Genomic DNA, 23445 nt, shown 5'->3' on the forward strand with positions numbered 1-23445 from the left:
CCGTTCGCACTCTCCGCGCCATTGATTCTCCACTTTTCTTCAGCCAAACGCTCAGTTTCATCTGGAACTTTGCCGCCGTCAGTCATTTCCAACTTCATGCGGCGCGTTTCGGGTTTATTTTTCGTCTAGGTGTAAACATTTCCAATTAGTGTTGTGTTTGGTGCAGTCGTAGTTCCTTCCCATCTTTGTTATCAGTCGCGTAGTGCTAATCGACTCTATCTCAAGTGCGCTGGTACCGTACAAGGTCTCCGTTCTTTTTTTGGCCAATCACTTGTATCAATAAATAATTAGGGGCTACCGCTACCGCTTTATTTCAAGACATAAATTAATTTGAGAAAGCAGTGAGGCACATAAGAGGTAAGCCGATAGCTCGGGGGGAATATGTCTTTAATCTTAATTCATCTGCCTCCCTCTGCCGCACGACATATCTCTTTCACTCCGACAAGTGGCAATAACATGTCACAAGAGCAAGTGCGAGTGCGAGGGGGACAGACAGCGAAGGAGACAGGGACAGAGAAAGCGGTAAAGTTGAAAGAACTCGACGAGATAAAGCAATAAACGAATATTGCAGCAAGTTTGCGCGTTTAAAAACAATTGCATTTCCATTTAATTTTACAACGAAAATCACGATGCTGCAGCAGCAACAACAATAACAACAACAACAACTCAACTCAATTAAAAACCTTCGTCGACCGGCAAAAAAAAAGATGAATTGAATTGTGCAAACAGAGAGACAGCAAAAACAACAAGCACAAACTTCAACGTTGCTTGTCATTACTCTTTTTTTCATTGGTTTTTTGCTCGTATAAATCGGATGCGATTACAGTAAATATCGGGTAACACATACAACCGGTTAAACACAAAAAACATTCTGTTGAAGCAACTTTAAAAAATAAATCATTACAAATCACGCGTCACGGTAATTGACACTCATGTTTATGCGCTTAAACTTAAAAATCGGCATATTCCTTTAAATATTTATATGTTTCTTGTGAAGGGAATCTTATACACAAAATAGTTGATATCATGTACAAATTCAATCTCCCAAGCTACAAACATAAACTTTATTAATGACAAAGTTTGCCTTGATGCCGAGTGGTTTTTGTTTGCGGAAGGCAAATACAATTACAGATTGCGGTTAATTGTGGTTTATTTTCTAAGGTGTTATCACATCAATGCCAAGTGTTTCTTTAACAACGTACTTTTAAATTATATTATCTCACTTTCACAAAATTGCATCATAAAATCAATATATGTACCTTTGATTGTTTTTCTGGATTTAATAGATAATTTTTGACTAGCTGCACTTGAAATGGACTCCAAAAATAGAAATATCATGATAATAAGTGCAGATAGGAAAATTATTGATTTAACATGACATGCAAAAAGTTAATCTCATTCTTGTTGGATTTGCACATAAGTAACGAAGTGAAATCGGAATTTTAATTATGAAATTTATAAAAGCCTATCTTAACTCTGACCATTGCTCGTTAATTTTCGGGTTTTCCAAATTTGTTAATGTTTATCATGACCAATATTTATTGTACCTGTTTTTGCCACCTTTCGGATGTTTATGATTTTTATGGCCCTTCCACGCGACTAAACAAATGCCATCCAATTTATTGGTGAATCTATCAGAACAATTGCCTGCACATTTTTTACTCAACTTTATTATGCGATATTTTCGAGTGGTTTAAATGGCCAGAAAAAACATTGATGTCTGTATGCGCTCCATTTTTAATGAGTTATGAATTGAAATTCGATGACGGGCAAATGTGAAATGTCTGAAAATTGATAAACAGAAGTCGGTTGCGGATTCTGGCACAGAATTTCCAGAAGGCGGTTAGAATTTTATGAACTGCATCGGATTCCCATTAAAAGTGCGGATTGATTGGCTCAGGGAACTCTGGGAGTTTGACAATGTTTTCACTTCTGGAAACCCCATTCGGGTATTCAGAGTGCCTCGATACGCATCTAAGAAGAGGATAGCTAGATATCACTTCTACACCGAGAGAATAGGGAGTTGTGTTTTATATAATAGAATCACATATTGTGATAAGATAACTAGTATTCAGTTGGATTCTCCAAATTGGAATACATTTCGATGGCAGTTGTGAGTTTATTCAAAAATATACATCGAGACCATAACTGATTGGCTTTCAAAATTGTCAAGCCACTTGCCGATTATGGTATTATATTTTCTGCCAGTTTAGAGCAATTTCCTCGCTTCTGGCTTGTGGCACACCTGCTGAGGTGAAGAGGAGCCAAACTGCAGCAGTTTCCTCCAAACATCGAATCATGAAAATTGCATTGAAACTATTTCAAGTTTTCCGGACAAAGCGAAGGCGGGTTGAAAAGTGGAAAAGCGCAAGAGCGGGAAAGGCTGGGGACTTGGTGTTAGTTGCTGTTTTCTGGCAACTGCAGAGATGCCGCTCAAAAATTCATGAGTGCGAAAAGCCACAGCAGGAAAAGTCGCATATAGAAGCAGTTGAGAAAGCGAGCAAAGTTTCGACAGGCAAACAAAAATCATAACGGAACCAAGGAGGATTGTGTCGGCGGATTCCCAGGACCTTTTCTCCTTCTACCCTCCTCGTCCATGGGTTTGAATGTTTATTAAAAGACAATGTCACTACAGAGGCGAAAAGAAGGCTGCAAAGTCGGAGTGAAAAGGACGAAGGCAAGGACAGCGAAGCTCGCGACCAGAAAACCTCAAAATGGCATGAAATGTCAGTGATTTGACGCTCGGGGAGATTCGGGTAGTTAGGTCCTCTAACCCCTCCAGGAATTGCTAGCTGCTCATATGTAAAGTTACAGTGGACACTGTAGTGAGAAGGACTAGAAATCCGCATTATATACTAAAAATATTCAACTTATCGAAGATGGGTAGTTCAAGTGTAGGTTATTCCCTTATCATACATACACATTTTTCAGATTTAGATTTACATTTAGTTTTGGTGTGGGTTATTTATTCCGAGATTCCACTGTATTTGCCCACAGAATTTGGAGTGAGGACTTCAGGCTGAAGTCATTGTCGTCGGGCAACAAAACAAACTGCAGCAGCGCTAGAAACACAGCAGAATACGAATCCGAAAACTGGGAAATGGGAAATGGGAAAACGGGGCAGACTTTTGCTTTTCATTCATACGAAATTACCTGCGGCCAAGAGCTTAAAGCCAGTTGAACTGCAAAATCCACTTAGGAAGTTGATACAATCAGTTCCTCTCCGGCCAGAGATGCAACCACTCCGAGCCTCCGCATCCCACATCCTGCTCCTCCATTTCCCACTGCATCCTGTGGCCTGCATGAGGGACGAGGATGAGTATGAGGACGAGAACGAGGATGTGAATGTGGATCTGGCTGTGCATGTGGATGCAGATGGATTCATTAAAACGAATTGCTGCGAGTTTAAAGGCCTGTCCTGCAACGATGCAGATAGAAAATAGGAACATTTCCTATTGCATTTTCAAAAATATATATATATTCAGTTCAGTGTTTAAATAAGCATAACATTCATTATATTATACGAAATATGTAGGCCTAATAGTTCGGTGTTCCTTACTATCCTTTTTGGAGTTATTTCTCCCTGTGCACATTTATATCCTTGTCTGAGTGTGTGGCTGACTGTTGTGTGTGTGAGTTGTTTTTGGGGTTTTGTTTCGGGACTCATTGACGTGCAACATATATGGTGAGGGGGCGTAGCCGGTCTGCGGCTACTGGGGATTGGTTTTGTTTGCGCCGCAAAGTATGCAACGGCTGCTGGCTGCAAGGTTCCCAGGGACAGGATCTAAAAAGGGGCTCCAATGGGGCTGTGGCTGGGGTGGATGGATGAATTTGGCTTGGCTGCCTTATTTCGGTTAAAAGTTTAGCCCCACACACAACTGGCCACAAGTGCAGAACGCATTAAAACTGCAAATTAACTGGAGAATAGAGCTGATGGTGATCTAGAAACCCCAACGCCTAATTAGGAGAAGAGGTTCCGCCCTTCGAGTTGCATTCGTGAGCCCGGCTCTGAGGTCTGTTAATTATTTATGCTTTACATTTAAATGCACAGCTTAGACTAAAACACACACTCCAAAACTGGGCGTTCCACGGCCTTTGAGCCGCTTTCCACTTTCAAGTGGCAAGTGGAGGGGCCTGCTGCTGCTGGGGCAACACTTCCGCATCGGGAAAATGGGAAAGAAAGCAGAAAGCATAAAGCATACAGCTACAGCACACACACATTCGCATGCGGCATACAGCATATAGCATAAGGCATAAGGGCTGCTCCACACCCACACATTCGCAGAAACACACTGAGAAAGCCAGATAGGCTGGCATATTGTGCTTACGCATACATTTGCGCAGACAAACACAGACCCAAAGAGCATCCTACATCCCACATCCTTCATCCTGCGTCCTCTATCCCAAATCCGAAGTGGAACCGAGTCGAGTCCCCAGACCGACTGAACTCCATGTAACATGTTAATGAACTGCGCCAACTGTGTTTGCACAGAACTTAGTGTAATGTAATCCAGGCTGGGCACAGAATCAAGCTGGAACCCCACGTGCACTGCGAAAAATGGGAGATAAATGGAATTAAATGGGTCTCAATCTTGCAAGGCAGGAAAGCATTAGTACAAGATAGTTATTTATCAGAATCTTCAGATATCGTATCAAAAAGTGAATGATAAAAAGCTTTCTTGAGTTTGACCGCAGTGTACGTACCCACGCACACCCACACACACACACACACACACTCTCAGGGACGCACTCACACCTCAACGCCCGATGTGTCGAATGTTACGCTAAGGAGTAACTTTGACATTTACCATTCAAGGCTTATGAGTGCCACCGCAATGGAATGGGGCTGCGGATCCTGAAAGGGGAAGGATACCGTGTTGCCCGCCCGGGCAATTGCCTTATGGTTATTTTCATAGCCCTGGCCTGGCCACAAAACTGCGAGCCAAGTGTGACAGCGACATGGCCAGGGAAGAGGACCAGGCAAAGGACCTGGTAACTTGAATGGAGGCTGGGCGCTGGCGCAGTGGGTGGCAAAAGGACGAAAACGAAGGACGCAGGCTGGGCGAAAGAAAAAGTGTGAGCTTGCAATGGCGACAATCCAGCTGGGATTTTCTCATTTTCTTCTTCTTGGCAAAGAGGTTTTCCTGTTGGTACTTTTGTTGTGATAGGAAAGGACACGTGAGTGCAAAGGCCTCACACACAGGACATCATCAGGTGGAAAATTAAATTGCATTTAAGGCAATTGACAGCCCAAGACGACGGGCCACATGTGCCAATGAATACTTCTGGAAGGTGGAAATTGCCTTCGCAAATTATTGGACGCAAATCTAGCAAAAGGATGTGCGCTCTCTGCAACGTTGAATAGAGCTTATTGGTTGAGGCAGCAGCCTGCAGCAGCGGAAAGTGCACTGTGCAAAAAGTGTGCCGGCAGCTATTCCGGCTTCAATGTTTCTATGTGCAAATCAGGTGCAGTACTTAGACGTCATGATTATTCATACTGTTGGCCGAAAGTCAGGACCAGCGGCAGATAACTGCGTGTGGCGAGGGGCGATGGGGAGTCCTGCCCATTGCCCACTGCCCACTTGCACTTCCTGCAGTGTCATATTAATTTAGTCAAGTGGCCACTCAAATTTAGCCAGGACTACAACTACGGCGGAGCGAGAGGGAGATGGCAAGGCAGGACTGCAAGGATGTTAAATGTGCAAATGACAGTGCCGTCTCTTTCTTCGCCACTATCTCGCCTCTCTCTCTCTCTGCCCGCCTGCCGTCTCTTTCGCTGGAGTGTCTGTGTGAGATTTGCATAAGTGCACGGGTATTAGTTTGGGTAGAATTTCACTGACTTTTGTCAGCCGCCCGTCAAATGGGCGCCCAAAAGTGTGCAAAGCGAAAGCGGTGAAAGTAAAAGCGAGTGGTAGATGGATGGGAGGGGGGCGGCGACTTTCCGGGGAGGGGGATTAGCGATATGCCAAATGATTACAAATTGCCAGGGGCAATTTTAATAACCGCCACGACCGCAGAGCAATAAATAAAACTCACAATAAACACATTGCAACAAAGGAAGTGCGACGGGCGGCAGGCGGCAGGAAAAGCTAGAAGCTAAAAGCGGCTTTAATGCATAGCTGCGATTAATATTTTAATTTCATGCGGTGCAGCGCTCAGTTGGAGGCCATCTATTCATCCAGCCAAGTCAAGTCAGCTAAGCCCAGCCAGCTTTGAGTGTGCTATACGGCCGGGGCAACGCAGTCCTGCAGATGAAGATGCAGATGCAGACGCTGATGAAGTAAAGTTGATTTCCCTGACATGGGCGGGGAAATGGGCGGGGAAATGGGCGGTGAAATGGGGCTCAAGCACGAGGACAATGCCGCCGCATCATGCGCATCATTAGCCGGGATGCAGAGCGAACTTAAGGCTCTCTGATTTACGCGCATAGAAACACTAAATAGCACTGCAGTTTTTACTTTTTCTCAAATTTTACTCAATTTAGAAACTATGCAGATTGATGTTCCTATTAAGTAAACAGCATCTCATCTTAAATTTAAAGGAAAGCTGTTTTTAAAATTGCCTAAAATGTTGCACCAGTGCACTCGCATTTAGTGAAGGCTGTTTCGCCTTCCGCCAACGCATTTTTCAGCTCATTTCGACTGGCAGAGATTTTCCTTGTTCGGTCTGTGCTTCAGCTTGCTCAGCGGATTCATCCCAAATCGCTGCTTTGCTCGATGCCAGATAACCGGCTTCTAATTGGTATCATAACTCTGGGGCCACAGCCCGAATTCGATATACTCAAGAGCTCTTCTCTTGCAACCCCGCTCGCCAGAACACTCGGTTCGCACGGTTTTCCCCCATTTGCATATTCATTTTCCACATAATCATCATCATTATTATCGTCAGGCCCGTGTGTGATCCGCACTGATGGAAAACTATCAAATTCATGGAGTAATTAACAGAGCTGCGGCGGGGCAAAATGGAAAATGGGAAATGGAAAATGGGAAACGAGAAGCGGACGGGTTCACCAGCATTTGGGCGCCTAAAAATAGAATTTAATTTGACTTTTGCCAGTTGGCAGCCGTACGTACACCTGTGCGGAAATGGGTGGGGATGGCGATGTGGGAGGGATCGAGGACGAAGTTCCCCCACTGATGTGCTGACAGCATTAATTTAAATGCGGTTCTGTGATTTTGCCGCTTGGCATGACAGCCAGTTGCTTAAAGCTTAAGGATAACATTGCAAATTAATTCGTCAAAATCCTTTAACCCGAGAGAGAATTAACCACTGATCAAAACTTGGTTCTGCTTAATATGAGTACTTATTTTCAGTCAGTTGTTAGTACAATTAACTTCTGGAAACGTGGAAAGTTACAAAGCACTTTGGTAGTAGTTTTTAAGGCATTATTGTTTCAATAAAGAAAGCAACTTTGGCTAAAAGCAAATATTAAAGCTGGTGTGCTAATGGAATCAGGTGATTAGTGCTAGGAATGCACAGTCCCCTTTGAAAGTAAACTCCAAGTTGCAAAGCTGCAGGCTGCTGGCCCCATTCGCGCACTTCTGACTCACCTATTTCTCTTTTTTCCTCCTTTGCAGCTCTCCGGTGCTCGGCAAACGACAAAACTGACTTATGGCATTAAAAATGCATATTTTCTAGCAGTGCGTCGCCAGTTTTTATCATTTGCCAGGAAGGCAAAAAGGCGCAATCCACCAGCAGCTGTGCCAGAAAAGGAAGCTGGGAAGACACGTCGGTCGAGAATTGGATTTGACTGCGGAGGATTTTGAATCCGAGTCCGAAAGTTCTTTAGTCAGCAACCGAAGAAGCGTAGGATAATTCACATTTCTCTCACGGCACTGGCAACGAAATGGCTTTCCTATGTGCACCGGTAAGTTTCGCTTTATTTGGCTTCCTTTTATCCCCTGAATACGCCATACATCATGGCCCGATACTGCAGTAAAAATTATAAGGAAATGGTTTGCACTTATGGCGAACATCATTCTTAACGAGGCATACGTCGCGTATGCGTGATATTTTATCCATTAAACTTTTCCGCGCTCGTCACTCTTCGTTCGCAAGTGATTTTAATAATGTGAAAAATGTCAGATCGTTATGCTTAAACTGCCGCGTGAAGCGTTATGGTCCCAAACTCGTGCATTGATGGATTGCAGGCGGCCAAATTAATCATACGCCGTGTGTGCTGCAACAGTTATGCCGCTTTAAGAGAGCCGTATAATGATGGTGAGTGCTCCTGGGGAGCAGTGGAACTGCGGCATGTTGACAAATAAACACATGCCATAATACGTGCAAACTCCGGTCGGGAATAACGAAAACAACAGCTACGGATGGATAGATAGAAGCCGAAAATCGAGAGTTTGCCTTGTATTAACAGCTGCCCGCAATGTCAATATTCCTCGTAGATTCCCAGCCAGCCCAGGGATGCGGGTTGCGGCGAATCTGCGAGAGCAACAAGCAATGACAATGGCGGCGTCGGCATCCCAAAAGCCAACAGCCAAGACAAGCTGGAGGCCCATCTGCCGAACGGTGGGCCACTGAGTATCCTGGCGATTACCACTAATCATCAATATTTCAAATGAATCTTTGCTTTGCTATCTTTTCTTTGAATATAGAAATATCTGCTGATTTCTTTGAATATGCATCTATGCTCAAGAGTATGCCAAGTGTCCTTTGAAGAAAAATAATATGCCTAAAAGTAGGCAGCTTTATATTTTCATAACTAGACTCTTCTGGCTACAAGTCTGCAAAGATTTTAGAATTTTTTCAACTCGCCTGAGAACTTATGGAAACAATATTTGCACTGTGTGCTCCACTGTTGGGAAGTAGAATCCTTCGCCGTTCTATCCCTTTTCGCCAGTGCCGTCGACTGCCGGCTGTTGTGAGTGCTGATTGTCAAGTGCTCGACCCAGACACGTGCTTACACAGCTATCCACAGCTATTCTGCAGCTGCCACGCCCCATTCCGCCGCCCTTTCAATATTTGTTGAATTTCGAGTTAAGCAAACGTGCAAGTGTATTTAATTTGTGATATCATCGAGGGGCTGCAGGGGCTGGAGGGGCTGCGAGCCGACTGGGCGTGGACTGGGCAGCAGTGAGGTCTCTCGGCTTACCCGATCCTTGGCCAAGGGCTTTCCGTGTGGCAGTCTGTGTGTCCTGTACGTGTGTGCGTATGGCCATTAATGCAGCATTTAAGGATTTTGCGGTCTGAGCTGCAGGCACTTCAATCGGGGAGAGGGCGAAACAATGCCACATTCAAGTGCATTTGAGCAGCAATAATTTTTGCGGTGAGCAGAGACAAAAGCCTATTAATGAACACACAACAACAACAGCATGCATTCTATCTGCGGTTGCAGGTGTGTGCGTTTCATTTAATCAATCATGTATTTAGTAGACAAATCGCTTAAGACAAAAGCCCCCCAAGAAGCCGAGTTAAAAGGCTTTTTATCATTGGACTCGTACATGATAACGTCTCCGAACAGAAGGATATCTATCTGTCTATAAATCAGGGAAGTGGGCAGGAAGCCCCCTTTGGTTTGTGCGGCTCGTTAATTGAATTTTAAATTACTCCCCTCTCGAAAAATGATTAGCGGCCTCTCATGCATAAATAAGTTTTCGATTCTGTTCGCTAATTTGATTTGCCGTCGAGAGCTGACAAAGGGTATCAATTATCGTGGCCAGCCTAGAATTATGCCGCAAGGATGGCATAATGCCCGATTACTCCCGATGGGCAGGACGAGCCCTGGGCCGCCCAGTTGGAGGCCACTTGTCATAGCTGCCAGAACAGTCCATGCTGCGGACTGCAGGCAACTTTTGTCAGTGACCAGGCCTCCAAGTTGGTGCACCGCACAAAAAAACTGGGAGCCATTTCCATTTCAGGAGGCTCTTTTCTATGTTCTATGGCAATGTTTGAAGCCCAAACCATAATCTTCTGTGGCACCCTGGCTAATAACTTTTGCCGTTGACTCTATCAGCTTTCATCTTGATTGGCCATAAAGTTTGGACTCTGGCAGGTTATGTGTGTGTTGCATACATGTGTATGCTACTAGTATGTGAAATTTGTGATATTTTTCCGTGTATGAAGGCGGTCTGCACTTACGCCCTCTCCGCGCCCATGAATAACTGCTCAATGCCCAGACAAACACACATTCGCATGGCTGACTGCTTGCGTCATCAGCATCGTCAGTGGAGTATCAGCCTTGGCATGCAGTCAAAACGCAGCTACTGCCCTCCGCATTCGCCTGGGCCGTGCTCCACAACTATTTTTCTATGTCAGGGGACAGGATGCAGGACGCAGGACATGGATGCAACTGCCCCAGACTGCGGCGGAGGCCACTGGATGTCATCAACTTTGCTTTGGCTCTGCCGAGAGCCTCCGCAAAGGCAAGGCAAACAAAAAGCTTAACCTCAGCACAAATTTAAGCAAATATTTGCCCGGCCTCCCTCCACCTTTGCCCTCTCGTTTCCATGCCCACTCCTCGGAGGGCAACTTCATTCCTTCCCTGCGTCTGCCTTCCATTTCCATTGATGCAATTGAAGCCGGAAGCAGTTTACTTTTATTTTGCCTCTTTTTGCGGTGTCAGCAAAGAGTTTAACATTAAGGTGCAGGTGCAAGGCGGTCACAGAGAGAGAAATCGCTCATTAGTTGAAAACTTGAAGTAGCCATAAATTAGTTCCTCCCAAATTAAGCTGTCTTCGGAATAAATATGACTTACAAGGGCAACAGTTTTGTATCAGAGAACATATCTTATTGGCACAATTACTCAAGATCGAGCATATATATTTTGAAATTTAAAATAAAGAGTACAGTGGTTATAAATCCTCTTTTTTTTGCCCTGTTTCTGGGACTCCCCCGACCCCTCGAGGAAACATGCATGCACGATTTTAATCGGTTAAATGCCAGTGGAAAATGGGGGCAATGCAGCCATATCTTGCGAGCAGTGCCAACTAATGATGCGCAAAATGTTTACAAATCATTTTGTCAATAACGAGGAAGGGATAAAGGACGGAGGATCGTCCGCCATCTGAATCGGCCCATAATTTGCCCACATTTCTTGCATTCATCCGCTGGATGGAGCGGCCATGAAAAGGTCATTAGTGTGTGCGTGTGTACGCAAGTGTGTGCTTGTGTGTGACACAAATGGCCATTCAATATGCCAAGAAAGGGGTCCTGGGCAGGGGGGGAGAAGCAGTTGGTAGCAGAGGGGGGAAGGACATGAGCTAAAGCCAAAGCCATAACAGCCACATGCTTTTTTCCACAACATTAACGCAAATTGCAAATAATAAAAATTCAAAATACCGAACCGTAGAAAAAGCAGCACGTGTTGCTGTTGTTGTATGCACACTGCGGTGTGTGTGTGTGTGTGGACTCAAGTGGGTGGTTGGGTGTGTGTAAGGACGAAGTGGTGTTCCTAAGGCAAAACCACAACAACGAGAAGCCAGGGGCACATTTATCGCAGCCAACGAGGCATTTTTTAAGTCCTGCAAAGGTTTACATATGGCCAATGCGAAAAAAGTAGTTGGAAAGGATGGAGAAAAAAGCGTGCACTACGGAAAAGGGGGAAAACTGTGTTGGGTTTCGCAGGCAGGGTGAATTTCCTGCCATTGAGCCCTAATTGATCCTTTTGCGGGGAAGCCTTGTACGAACTGCAAGTTGAATTTTGCCAATGTCCAAGAAGACAGTGAAATGTAAGGGAATTAAGCGAGCAATTTGTGTACAAAAGATTCAGTTACGCTGCCAACACAGTTCGATTCCTTTTCGTAAATTATATAAACAAGTTAGCTTTTCCTGTAGGGTAACCGGATATATCTCTGCATTCCGCGGTACTCGCTCGATTCTTTCGCTGCCAGGGAATCAAAACGGAAATCTATTTTATGCGGAGGCACGCAGCCTGACCAAATCCTGCGGATCGCCCGCCCACGTAAGGTGTTGTATTTGTATAAAGAGATGTATATATGGGCGGGGTCCTTTTCCTTTTCTCGGGTCCGTGACTGGCGAGGCGTTGGCGTAAATGCTTTGCGTATGCATCCATGCATGCGACGCCATCTCGTGCAGCCTCCTCCGTAGTCCGTAGTCCGCAGTCCGCAGTCCTTCGTCCTTGTTCTCTCATCCGCCATCCTGGTTCCCTGTTCCTTGGTCCTTGGTCCGGGGTTGCGGAGCTGGCATACAATTTATGTGCGAAATATGGCGCCGCACACCTTTTACTTTGCGCTACCTGGCTTTGCTCCGCAGTTTCCTTTGCCTTCAGCTTTCCTTGCCCGTTTCTTTTGCCGCTGTTTGTGGCCAACCTGCCACGTGCGGGACAAAATTAAAAGCCTTTGCATGCTCCACTTCGAATCTGAACGAGTCCTGCGGAACTCTTATTCATTGCAGCTGCACTGGGCAAAACTGGGGTGGGGTGCTCCAAACTCGAATGCCCATTTATTGAGTCTCCAGCCTTGGTGGGAAAAATCAATTGAGGAGACATGTGACATTATAATGTACCTTAAAATAAGTATCTTTTATCCATCTAACGGCTTGCTATTCTTCTATTTTCCCCGCATCGAACACACGAACGATTCTAGCTGGCCAGAATAATGACATGGCGACCATTGGTGACCTTTCGATGATCTCACCGCCCACGTCTTCCATCTCGAACGACCAAGATCCGTTTGGACAGCTGCCCCCGCTACCGCCGCCACTGCGTTCCACCCAAGTGCTCCAGCCACTGAGCGTGTTTCCAGGTGCCCGCCAATTATTTTGGGATTTTTCGATATTTTTCAAGATTTTTTGAATTACTTTCTGCATATTTGGGTGCTGTACATATGTGCGCCAATTTGTGTTTGTGTTTGTTTGTTCTCCCCGTTGTTTGCCTGCAGTTCTTGGCCTTTTGTTTGGGCATTATTTGTTTGATTTCCATTTTTTTGCCAGAGTTTTTGTGTAGCTTTTTCCGCCCATTATAAAAGTTACTGTTGCACCTTTTGTATAAAATTTCCGATTTGGTTTTCTTTGCTTTTCTGTTGTGCCATTTCCAATTGATTGCAACTTTGATTGGTGTGTAGATTGGGTCTTTGATTGGTCGGTTCGTTGATTTATTTTTCATTCATCCACACACCATACACCTGCATACACTCGGCCTGCTCCACGTGACCACCACACCACTCGAAACACACGACACTCATAGTCCACCTGTACAGGTGTAACCCTGTACGACCACCACTAGCTACACTCGAACTACACCGCCACCGAGAACCGCATTTTGCCCCAAAACTTTTGTTTAGCATTTTCAGCAGCATTCAGTCGATCAATCAATCAATCAGTCAAATCTCAAAAACCAATCAGTCCTACTACAGTCGCCCATTACTATATATCGCAGCCGACTTTCTCTCTCTCTCCCACACACTCTCTCTATCTCTCTCTTTTTGTCTAGTTCTATATATTTGCTTGCCGTTTGTATTGCCACTTTTTGACTAAATAAAATAACAGATTTGTTTGTGTTGCCACAAGAACCCGGTTGATTTCAAAGTTTCGAATTTTTCAAGTAGTTTCCAACGCTGCTGTGTGTGTTTTTTTTAACGAAATTGTTTATTAGAGCGATGCCAAAAAACAAAAAGCGAGTAATGGCTGTCTCGGCCACTTTGCAACAATTTTTGAACGCTAAAATTACCTGTGTGTCCACCACCTTTAGCTTCCTTTTTGTGTGCGCTGTGCAACGTGAAAACCGAAATCCAGCTAACAAACTGCCACATTTTGTGCTCTCTCTATTCCTCCATAAATACCAACAACTACAACAACAACTATGAACTACAAACTACAACAACCACCAAATGATAAATGAAAATGACAAAATCTCGACAATCGAAATATTTGCCTTGGTTCCCATGTTTATTTTAATGTTTGTCTTATTTTAAACAATATTTGTGTATCGCATAAAACGTGTAGAGTGAGTATAAGAGATAACGAAAAAAGAAACAAACAGCTTGTGGTATTATTTTTGAGTTCGTTGTGTTTAATATCGGTTAAGTTTGTGCCGCTCTCTGTTGTCCTTTGTTTGTTGTCCCTCCCTAGAAAGAGACTCTGATTCCCTCGATTTGTAATTCTAAAACAATTTCCCACCCGAATGGCAGTGTCCAATTTGAGCGAAGATTCCTACGATTATGTTTTTGGTGGTCGACGTAAGACTCCGCCCACAACAACGTCTACACAACTCAAGCTGACCTCACCGCCCGTGCGTTTGCGACCCGAAGGTGGGTAGTCCTTTTCGGGAGAGTCCTGCATGGAGCTTGCATTAGTCGCAGCTGAAGCTGCATCCATGATTGGCATTGGATATTCATAGGCGCCATGCAGGACATTCTCTTGACCCCGCCCCAGATCATAAGATATAACCAAAACCATTCTGCTATTTCATCACTGTCACTCCGCCGGCTAACACATAGACGCCTATCGAGGAGCCAACATAAACAACGGAAGGTTCTATCGCCACTCCTTCAGCTACGCCCCCAAAAGGCAGCGCCACTCGAGTCGGGATGATCGAGACCGCGAGTCTAGGTTGAGATGTCATGGCGAGGACGAGGCCACACTGCGCCAATTGCTGCTCGAGTACGTAGAAAGTGGATCCTGAATCGGGGGAGTCCTGGGCACAGAGTCCTCCGATCCGCTGGCAGGCGAGAGGTTCCGACCTCGTAATGGACCCGGTGGCCTTCGGGGCCAGGAGCTCATTATGGGCCATTAATTTTCTGGTGCGACCGGAGGACTGGGTGGCCGGCCATAAATATGCGCTTTCAGTTAGACAAATAAACAGCAATTATTTGTGTGCGCCATGTTTATTTAATTTATTAAACAAATAACGAACGATACGTGTTTTTAGTTCGGGCGCAAATAAATTTTAATTTCCGTTTTAATTTGTGTGCCCTGCGGTGGGCTCATCCCTTTTTCGGTTTCGTTTCTGTGGCCTGTGTGATATATTAACGAGCAAATATGCAATGTATATGTTTAATGTTCTCCTCCCTCACAGATTTGCGCAAGTTATGTTCAGTTAAGTGTCCTGCGTGTGTCCTTAGACTGTCAATTATTCATTGAGGGCCTTTGTGTTGTGTTGTTTTTGTTGCGCAACCTTCCCGACAAAAGATATCACATATAGACCCCGATATCACAAATCAACCGCGGCCATACGACATTCACCAAACCCCGAAAAGAAAAGCGAGCAAAAGCGAGCAGTGAGCAGAGACTTTGTGAGCAAAGCAACTTTATAAAGACATAATTATTGTTAAAGAGACTATAACTAATCAATTTATCGACGGAGTGAGTCCAAAGAAAAGCCAACAAAATGATGGGCACAATGCCACCCAGGTACATAACAGTAGAGTTAATCTAAAAATTATTTAACTTTAACATTAACAATAACAATAGCGACCAGATCGCGCTGCGATTAAAACCAATTCGAACATCACTCATCCGCCATGTATGCAGAGCACACGTTTCGTTTTATTCTTTCGTTTCATTAACCATTCATCCATTCGAGGATTATAATAACTCTGTTCGTGTACATTTAAATGGCTTCTCATCGTTAATTAAAAAATGTTAATTAGCAGCATTTGTTTGTCGTTTGCTGCCATTTTGCTTTCACCAGACCGCCTTTGTTGCTATGTCACGCGCTGTACAAAATTGCAATTCAATCGAAACGTATTTACTTTGCTTAAACGTCACCACCGAGTGATTGAGCACATGTGTCTGTAATTTGATTTCCAAACTACCTGTCAATCACTTGAGTACATACTAGGGATGGCAAATCTATGGGACAATGGGATTCCCTGCGATATAACATCTATTTTGGAATAGTGATTTCAACTTTAATAAAGAACAGAGAAATACCTTAAATATATTCAATATTTAGAGCAAATAAATATCATAGATTAAATTAAAGATTAGATAGCAGCAGATCAAAATCAATTGCAAGTGTTTTAAGTGTATTCTGAAGTATCGACATATTTGGCATCCCTAGTATTTGCGTGCTATGTATTTTCCCCTTCTGTGAATATGTCTGCATTGCCTGAAATGCATTTCGCCAAACGCAAACGATGCAAAACGGATGGAGAATCTGCAATTTTGACGAAATGCATTTCTCGCGTGCATTCAAAACTCCCTGCCTCACATGTTGTACAATGTCTATACGTGTTCTTTATCATCCAATTCCCGAACGCCCTTTGAACCACTAAAACTGCCACAATAACTCCATGACCTCCATGAACAACAACTACAACAATAACAACAACAACTCAACCATCGAAAACAACAAAAGCCACACGCAAAGTGGCCTGGTATTCACACCACTCAATGAGTATGCAATTACAACCAACTAACTTCAATTACGAAATCTAAATATTTTTGCTCTATTCCCCCCGTCATATTGTATTGCAATAATAATAACCCTTTTCTCCGCATTTTGCACTGCTCTCTATTTTGGCACTCGTAGCCCCTCAAATTGATTTGTTAATTATTAGAACATTTGCCCGAAATCCAGTCACTTTGCTGCCCCCTTTCGCATGGATTGCAATTAGAATTCAATTATGTTCAAATAAATTAATTTAGTTTCCGAAACGTGCTCATCATCAGGGTGGAAAAAAAGAGGAAGAGCGTTGTAAGTGTGCTTGTGGGTGTCGGTGTGAATCCCCCATTTTTTGGCAACACTTCACAAAACCCTCGAGAACAGTACAGAGAGAAAAAAAATGGCCAGAAAAATGAGTAATTTACTATACTAAAACGTTAAAATAAAGTAGGATCAAAATGTGCTGCAATATTGCCAATTAATGTAAAAGCTAAAATATAGTGTGTGTATTTAGGCATATATTTTATATTATTGGATATTTTAAGAACTCTTTATAAGTGACTACAAGTGTGATTTGTAGGGCACTCATTTATTTTTCTCGGTGCGGTTGCCAGGAGGCTGTGTTTTTTATGACAAGCCGAAAAGTGTTTGAGGGCCATTAAGTCGCTGTTCGCACCACACACACACATACACACCCGCACCCACTCACCCACACTCGTGCGCTGGCATGTAAAGCCATTGACAAACATCCTTTGGCCAGGCAGTCAATCAGCCTGCGGTTGGCCACTTCAGCAGCGCTCGCTCTTATTCTCCACCCGCCACTTCCCGCCCCTGCATGTCATCAAGTTCATAATTAGCTTAACCTCTTTACCCCAAAAAACCCCCTTTCGTGCGTAATCCCCTGCCAATGCATCACTCAGTCAGTCAGTCAGTCAGCCAGTCAGTCACACAATATCTGCAGGATTTTTCAACTCGTTTAATGTCCCGCCTCCGTTTTTTGTTGTTTGTGTTTTCGGTTCCAATGTTTCGTTGCTGCAATGAATTACTGTACTGTACACTTTTTATGGTTTAATGTTTGTCGATGTTTAAAAGTTTGCCACAAACAGAACCCAGACTAATTGGCGTAGCGGTCCCTTCACCAAAATTAACCGAAAACCGAGTGAAAACTGTAACAACCAGATACTACAGAGCATTTGTTTTCCGTTCATTCGTTCATTTTGGCTTTGCATATATCTTTTCCCGAAAGCGAACTCAAACAATTTCATAATCCAAACAAAATGTTAATCATGCCAATCATAAAATATTGCCTTGCAAATCGAAATCAACAAGAGTACAAATAAATTCAAATTGATTTACAAATGCCGACGCAACGCGGGCTGTGCAGCAAAAGTTTATGAGAGTCGACACAAAAACGAAAAACAAGTGTTTGCAACGTTTGGTGAATGTCCTATATGCCAATTGGTTTGAACACCCCGTTTTCCCGATTTCCCTCGATTTCCTTCGATGTCCCTTGATTCCCCTCGATTCCCCTCGTTTCCCCAATTCGAACTGATTGATTAACCTTGCATACAGCTTTGCGAGATGTATGAGAACAATCGATTTTGATTTTAATTTATTCGCTGAGTTTATTGTGTGCACTGAGATCTGAACTGAACTTTAGCTGTAAGTGAAGCGAGTCTGGAGACTTGACGGATGGCGAACTCTGGCTGCGGACTTTCGGAGGGTTAATGTGATTGGAATCCTGCCAAAGGATAATCCGCTTTTGTCTTGTCAAAAATGTGATATTCCTAAAACTGAGCGCAGCTTTTTGACAAGCTCAAAGCGAAAAGAACAGCTCGTTTGGAATCCCGAATCCCCAGAATCTAGAATGCTGAATCCTGGAATCCCTTCAGCCGGCGGGACACGTACGCTGCAGCTTTTAATGAATGCACAAGCCGGGGAGAAATTGGCAGAAAATTTATTAAATACTCACGTATACAAATCCCTTGTACAAAACCGAAAACCGAAAATGCCTGCATCTGACAAGCACACACACACGCACAGGCAGTAATTGTTTTCGCAGAGAACAATAACTTGCACAGGATGCGCTCGAATATCTCGTCCTGGTTCTGGTTTTGCTCTCGATTCTGTTTCGGATTCGGTTGCGCCGGCTGATGTATGCATAAAATAATCCTTTTATGCTCGGCACAACAATGTCCGTGAAATGCAAAACAATAACAGTACTAACGATAGCGTTTCCCCGCCTTCCCGCAGAATGCCCACGCCCTCCTTCGGCGTTGCATTAACATAATGCGCAGGCAACTCAAGCAGGGCCCACGTGTCGTATGCGCAATGTGGGCGGCATGGGTCGCCATTCATGCATATCCACCCATCCGCTGGCAACTGTCGCCCCAACACTTTTGTTGCCATTCGATTTAGATGGCACCCCCCTCCCCCCTAAACAAACAAAGCATAAAGTGCAAAGTCGATATATATCTAAACCTAGTCTATAAGGTTTATAATACATTTTTTCTAATTTATAGTGTGCTTATTTTGATTTCAAAGATGGTTGAATGTGCAAAACAGCTGTTGTTTAATTCATTAAAATCTCGGGAAACCTAAGAGATCTCCAATATGGTTGAGTTAGTCAGAAAGCGCATTCATAGGCATTGTTTTAAGTTGCACAACTTTGGATACAGAGCAAAGGGCGAGTCCGATTTGTTTTCACAGCCTTTGCGGTTGATGGAAATGTAAATTTGATGCATTCCAAAGAGCCAGAACCAGATACAAACAGGATTAAAACTACAACTTTGGCAGGGTCGCCCCTTCCACCCATCCACCGGATGGATTCCGAAAGAGTTGCCGCCAGCAGAAGAGCGGAATAAATGGGGCCAGAGTTCGGAGCTCAGGCAGCTTAAGTATAAATACTAGCGTGTATATATAACGCCGTCAAGTTTCCATCCTCGTGCATTGTACATTACTCTTGCCTTAACCTTAACGAAATATGCCAACAATTTACTTTAAGTTACTTTTTATGTACTTAGTGGCCTGGCTCGGTTATTATTGTTGTTCTCGGTCCGCCCAACACAGAAATCCTTTCTTGGACTTCTGCCCAAGGAGCTGAGTGTCTAAGGAACTCGACGCCGACTGGCGTGCGTTTCTGTTCGGTTTCAGTTTCAGCTTCAGCTTCAGTTTCGGTTTTTGTTTCTGCTCCTCGGCTTCGAGCCGTGGCCCATAAAATTTATGTTGCTTCATTCCTCAATAATTGCATAGCTCAGTAAATTTTAATGCAAGCGGTCATAAATAATTTCGTTCTGTTTGCGTTTGTGTTTCGTTCACGATTTGCGTTTCTCTGGGCCAGAGCGAAATAAATTACGTATACGCTAAATAACTCTGTCTCAGTCTCGTAGTGGAATAAGTACTTTAAGGAATGAACTCGAAGGCATTTCCCGACCGGCGCACGACTAAAATGCATTTTGTTTGATATTCTCTTTGGCCTTTGACTCGACGCCTGTGCTCTGACCCTTTGCCCTTCCACTGACCCACAGTTTGCAAAAGCAAGTTAGCGTGATGAGCATGAATCTGTCAGCGAAACTCGATGAGCTGCAGCGGGGAGATCGACACCTGGAGACGACGGTCGCCCTGTGCGAAATCCGCACCCAGCTCCAGGAGCTGACCAAATCCGTGGAGAGCTGCCAGAGCGAGGTGTCCGAGGTGAGTTGGGAGTCCAGAATCCAATTCAACGCAATAGAAAGCCATCGAAATTTAAACCTTACCTGGCTAAATTGCTTATTACAAAACCAGGTGAAGCGGGACATGGTGGCCATCAAGCACGAACTGGACACCGTGCAGCAGGTGAAGGAGGAGATCGAGGAGCTGCGCGAATACGTCGATCGCCTGGAGGAGCACACGCACAGACGGAAGCTAAGACTTTTAGAACAAGTTTGTAGCTTAAATTATTTGCCATGTTGTGTAATTAAATACTTGAATTTCATTTCTCTATTCATGTACAAACCGAAACACCAAGAACCAACTACCAACAACCCAGAGCCAGACAACCACACGACCAAAAACCACCCAGAACCACCCGAACATCCATCCACCCAGCCACACTGAACCACTGACGGCAGAAACTGCCACCATGACGGACAGATGCAAATGCTCTTCGGATTGGCCTCAGTTTCTGTCCACACTCAAACAAATTTATCCCCTATAACGACTTGAAAATTGGACAGCCGAGATTCATTGTTCAAAATCCAGTAGAAAAAGCATTTAACAGAGATTTGTTTGAGTGTACTGCACACGTACAGACGGCTTCTTCATCAACGTATATTAAATATTAGCTATCTAATTAGTTTTTATTATTTATTATTTTTATAAGTTCTGTAGCAAAATCAAATAAATACATACGAAAAATATTAATACAACCTTTGTTTGGTTCGATTCCTTTGATTTGATGTATGGTTTCCGACATCCGAACACTTTCATCCATCAGAACGTATCTTATTGTTTCGTTACCCCTGAGTTTCAATTAGAAAATTGGCCTTATCCAAAGAGAAAGCTTTGGTTTCCTTGACGCACACTCGTTTGCAAAGCGTTTGATGGATCCGCACGCACATCCCCCACCGAATCCCCACCGTCCCGGCCCGCTCCCCCGCTGAATTGTTCACCACTAATGGTATTACCAATCAAAACTTCCAGGGTCTCACCTTCTTCCTCACCTACTCGATTTTCTCGGCGGTGCTGGGCATGCTGCAGTTCGGCTACAACACCGGCGTCATCAACGCGCCCGAGAAGAACATCGAGAACTTCATGAAGGACGTCTACAAGGACCGCTACGGCGAGGACATCAGCGAGGAGTTCATCCAGCAGCTCTACTCAGTGGCGGTATCCATTTTCGCCATCGGCGGCATGCTGGGCGGTTTCAGCGGCGGCTGGATGGCCAACCGCTTTGGCAGGTAATTTCATTATCTAACACCAATAGTAATATACCATACTAGTATATGATATCATTGCTTAAATGTTATCTATTTGATTCGAATTGCAGAAAAGGCGGCCTACTGTTGAACAATGTGCTCGGAATTGCCGGCGCCTGTTTGATGGGATTTACCAAAGTTAGTCATTCCTATGAAATGTTATTCCTTGGCCGATTTATAATTGGTGTTAATTGCGGTGAGTAATTATTATAAACTAATAAGTTAAAATACTCACTAATGGGTGCATGGACCATTTGAAGGCCTCAACACGTCGCTGGTGCCCATGTACATCTCGGAGATAGCGCCACTGAATCTGCGCGGTGGCTTAGGAACTGTTAATCAATTGGCTGTGACTGTAGGTTTACTATTATCCCAAGTGCTGGGCATCGAGCAGATCCTCGGCACCAACGAGGGCTGGCCCATCCTCCTGGGCCTGGCCATCTGTCCGGCGATCCTGCAACTGATCCTGCTGCCCGTCTGCCCGGAGTCGCCCAGATATCTGCTCATCACCAAGCAGTGGGAGGAGGAGGCGCGAAAAGGTACAACCCGCTTGTAATCAATAAACTATAATCTGCACCTTTTACCAAATCCTTGTGTAGCCCTGCGCCGGCTGCGAGCCTCTGGTTCCGTGGAGGAGGACATCGAGGAGATGCGGGCCGAGGAGCGCGCCCAGCAGTCCGAGAGCCACATATCGACCATGGAGCTGATATGCTCGCCCACCCTGCGCCCTCCGCTGATCATCGGCATCGTGATGCAGCTGAGCCAGCAGTTCAGCGGCATCAACGCCGTCTTCTACTACTCCACGTCGCTCTTCATGAGCTCGGGATTGACTGAGGAGAGCGCCAAGTTCGCCACGATAGGCATCGGCGCCATAATGGTGGGTTTCCGAAGTCATCATCAAAGTTCCTTTGATTCTGAATAATGTATTATCTATGCACAGGTTGTTATGACGCTCGTGTCCATTCCGCTGATGGATCGCACGGGTCGCCGGACCCTGCATCTCTATGGTCTGGGCGGAATGTTCATCTTCTCAATCTTCATCACCATTTCGTTCCTGATCAAGGCAAGTATAGGGGTGTCCAGGATTCTCGAGTCCTGCTCTTGCTCCTGTAGAGTAATGCCTGCGAATGTGAATGCTAAAATGCCTGCCAGTTTGTGTTTGCATTTGTTTGTCCCCGCCCGTTTAGTGATTTGCATATGACTCCGAACTCCTAGAAACGCTAGAACTTATCCCATATCCCATTTCCCATTTACTCCAAACGAGTGCGTGCGTTTATAAATATTTGAATATTAATATATTTTATGCATGAAGTTGTGTTTTACCCCTTTGAGCCCCCAAACATGAAAAAAACCAGAACATAAAAACACTCACCAACACACACGTAAGAGCATGACAGTTGTCCCGCGCGTATATCTATAAATTATTGATGTGAGATATATTTGAATTTATAACAAGTTGGATTTATGACTCTCGCCCAGCCATTAAACGTAGCCTTTTTGAGTTTTTTCCGTGCCTGCGTTGATGTATTGCATTTAAGTCATAGACGTATGTGTGTTTAATTTATAGGCCAAAACTTGGTCACTTTAGTAATTAATTACGTCCTCTATCTGCGATTTGGCAATATGTTTACGCAGATTGTGGCACATGCATGATTAGCTTTGGAGTGCTTTTGTGTTAGTTATGACTTTTTGAGTTTTTTACGGCTTTCATACTTTGTATACACAGTTTGCACGTGGCTTGCCAATAGATATATTTACTTTTTCAGTTGCCTAGGCTAAGTTGTTGCGCCTGCGAGCTGGACCCCTCAAATTGTCATTTAATCAGGCACTTGTTATGGGTGTGTCAAGCACTTAAAGACGAGTTCCTGATTTCAAATATCCTGGCCAGCCCCTTGCGCAACTGTCCCGCCCCTAATTAGAGCTATTCTCGACTTGGCAGGCTTTCGCCCCACAAAACACTCACTCGAAATCGTTTGACGAATTCGTTCTGTTTATGATTTATACGCTTTGTTTTCCGCTAGAGGCAATTCACACAGTTTCAAAGGCAAGCAAAAGTTTCGACTAAAAGCAAAACCAACACACAACTCAGCAAAAGTTTTCCGGGCACCAGTTCCACCAGCTCCCCCAAAATGGAGAAAAACATAGAGCAGAGCACCGCGCTGAACTCGCTTTAGAGGTGTCGCCACCTCCCAC

The 23445-nt window shown here is 44.4% G+C and overlaps 1 protein-coding gene across 1 annotated transcript in view; it reads left to right on the forward strand.

Moving 5' to 3' along the window:
• The first annotated feature begins 48 nt into the window (after positions 1–48).
• LOC6610251 (glucose transporter type 1) overlaps positions 49–23445 on the forward strand; it is a 33520-nt gene continuing 10123 nt past the window's right edge. Inside the window, 12 exon segments of the mRNA XM_032719983.1 lie at positions 49–357; positions 7578–7867; positions 12558–12716; positions 14100–14219; positions 14409–14571; positions 19825–19990; positions 20081–20248; positions 20978–21234; positions 21324–21448; positions 21513–21791; positions 21852–22129; positions 22193–22315. Coding sequence (XP_032575874.1) covers positions 7858–7867; positions 12558–12716; positions 14100–14219; positions 14409–14571; positions 19825–19990; positions 20081–20248; positions 20978–21234; positions 21324–21448; positions 21513–21791; positions 21852–22129; positions 22193–22315 — 1848 coding nt within the window. The 5' untranslated portion in view covers positions 49–357; positions 7578–7857.

Source organism: Drosophila sechellia, chromosome 3L, assembly GCF_004382195.2.
Source record: "Drosophila sechellia strain sech25 chromosome 3L, ASM438219v1, whole genome shotgun sequence".
Lineage (NCBI taxonomy): Eukaryota > Metazoa > Arthropoda > Insecta > Diptera > Drosophilidae > Drosophila > Drosophila sechellia.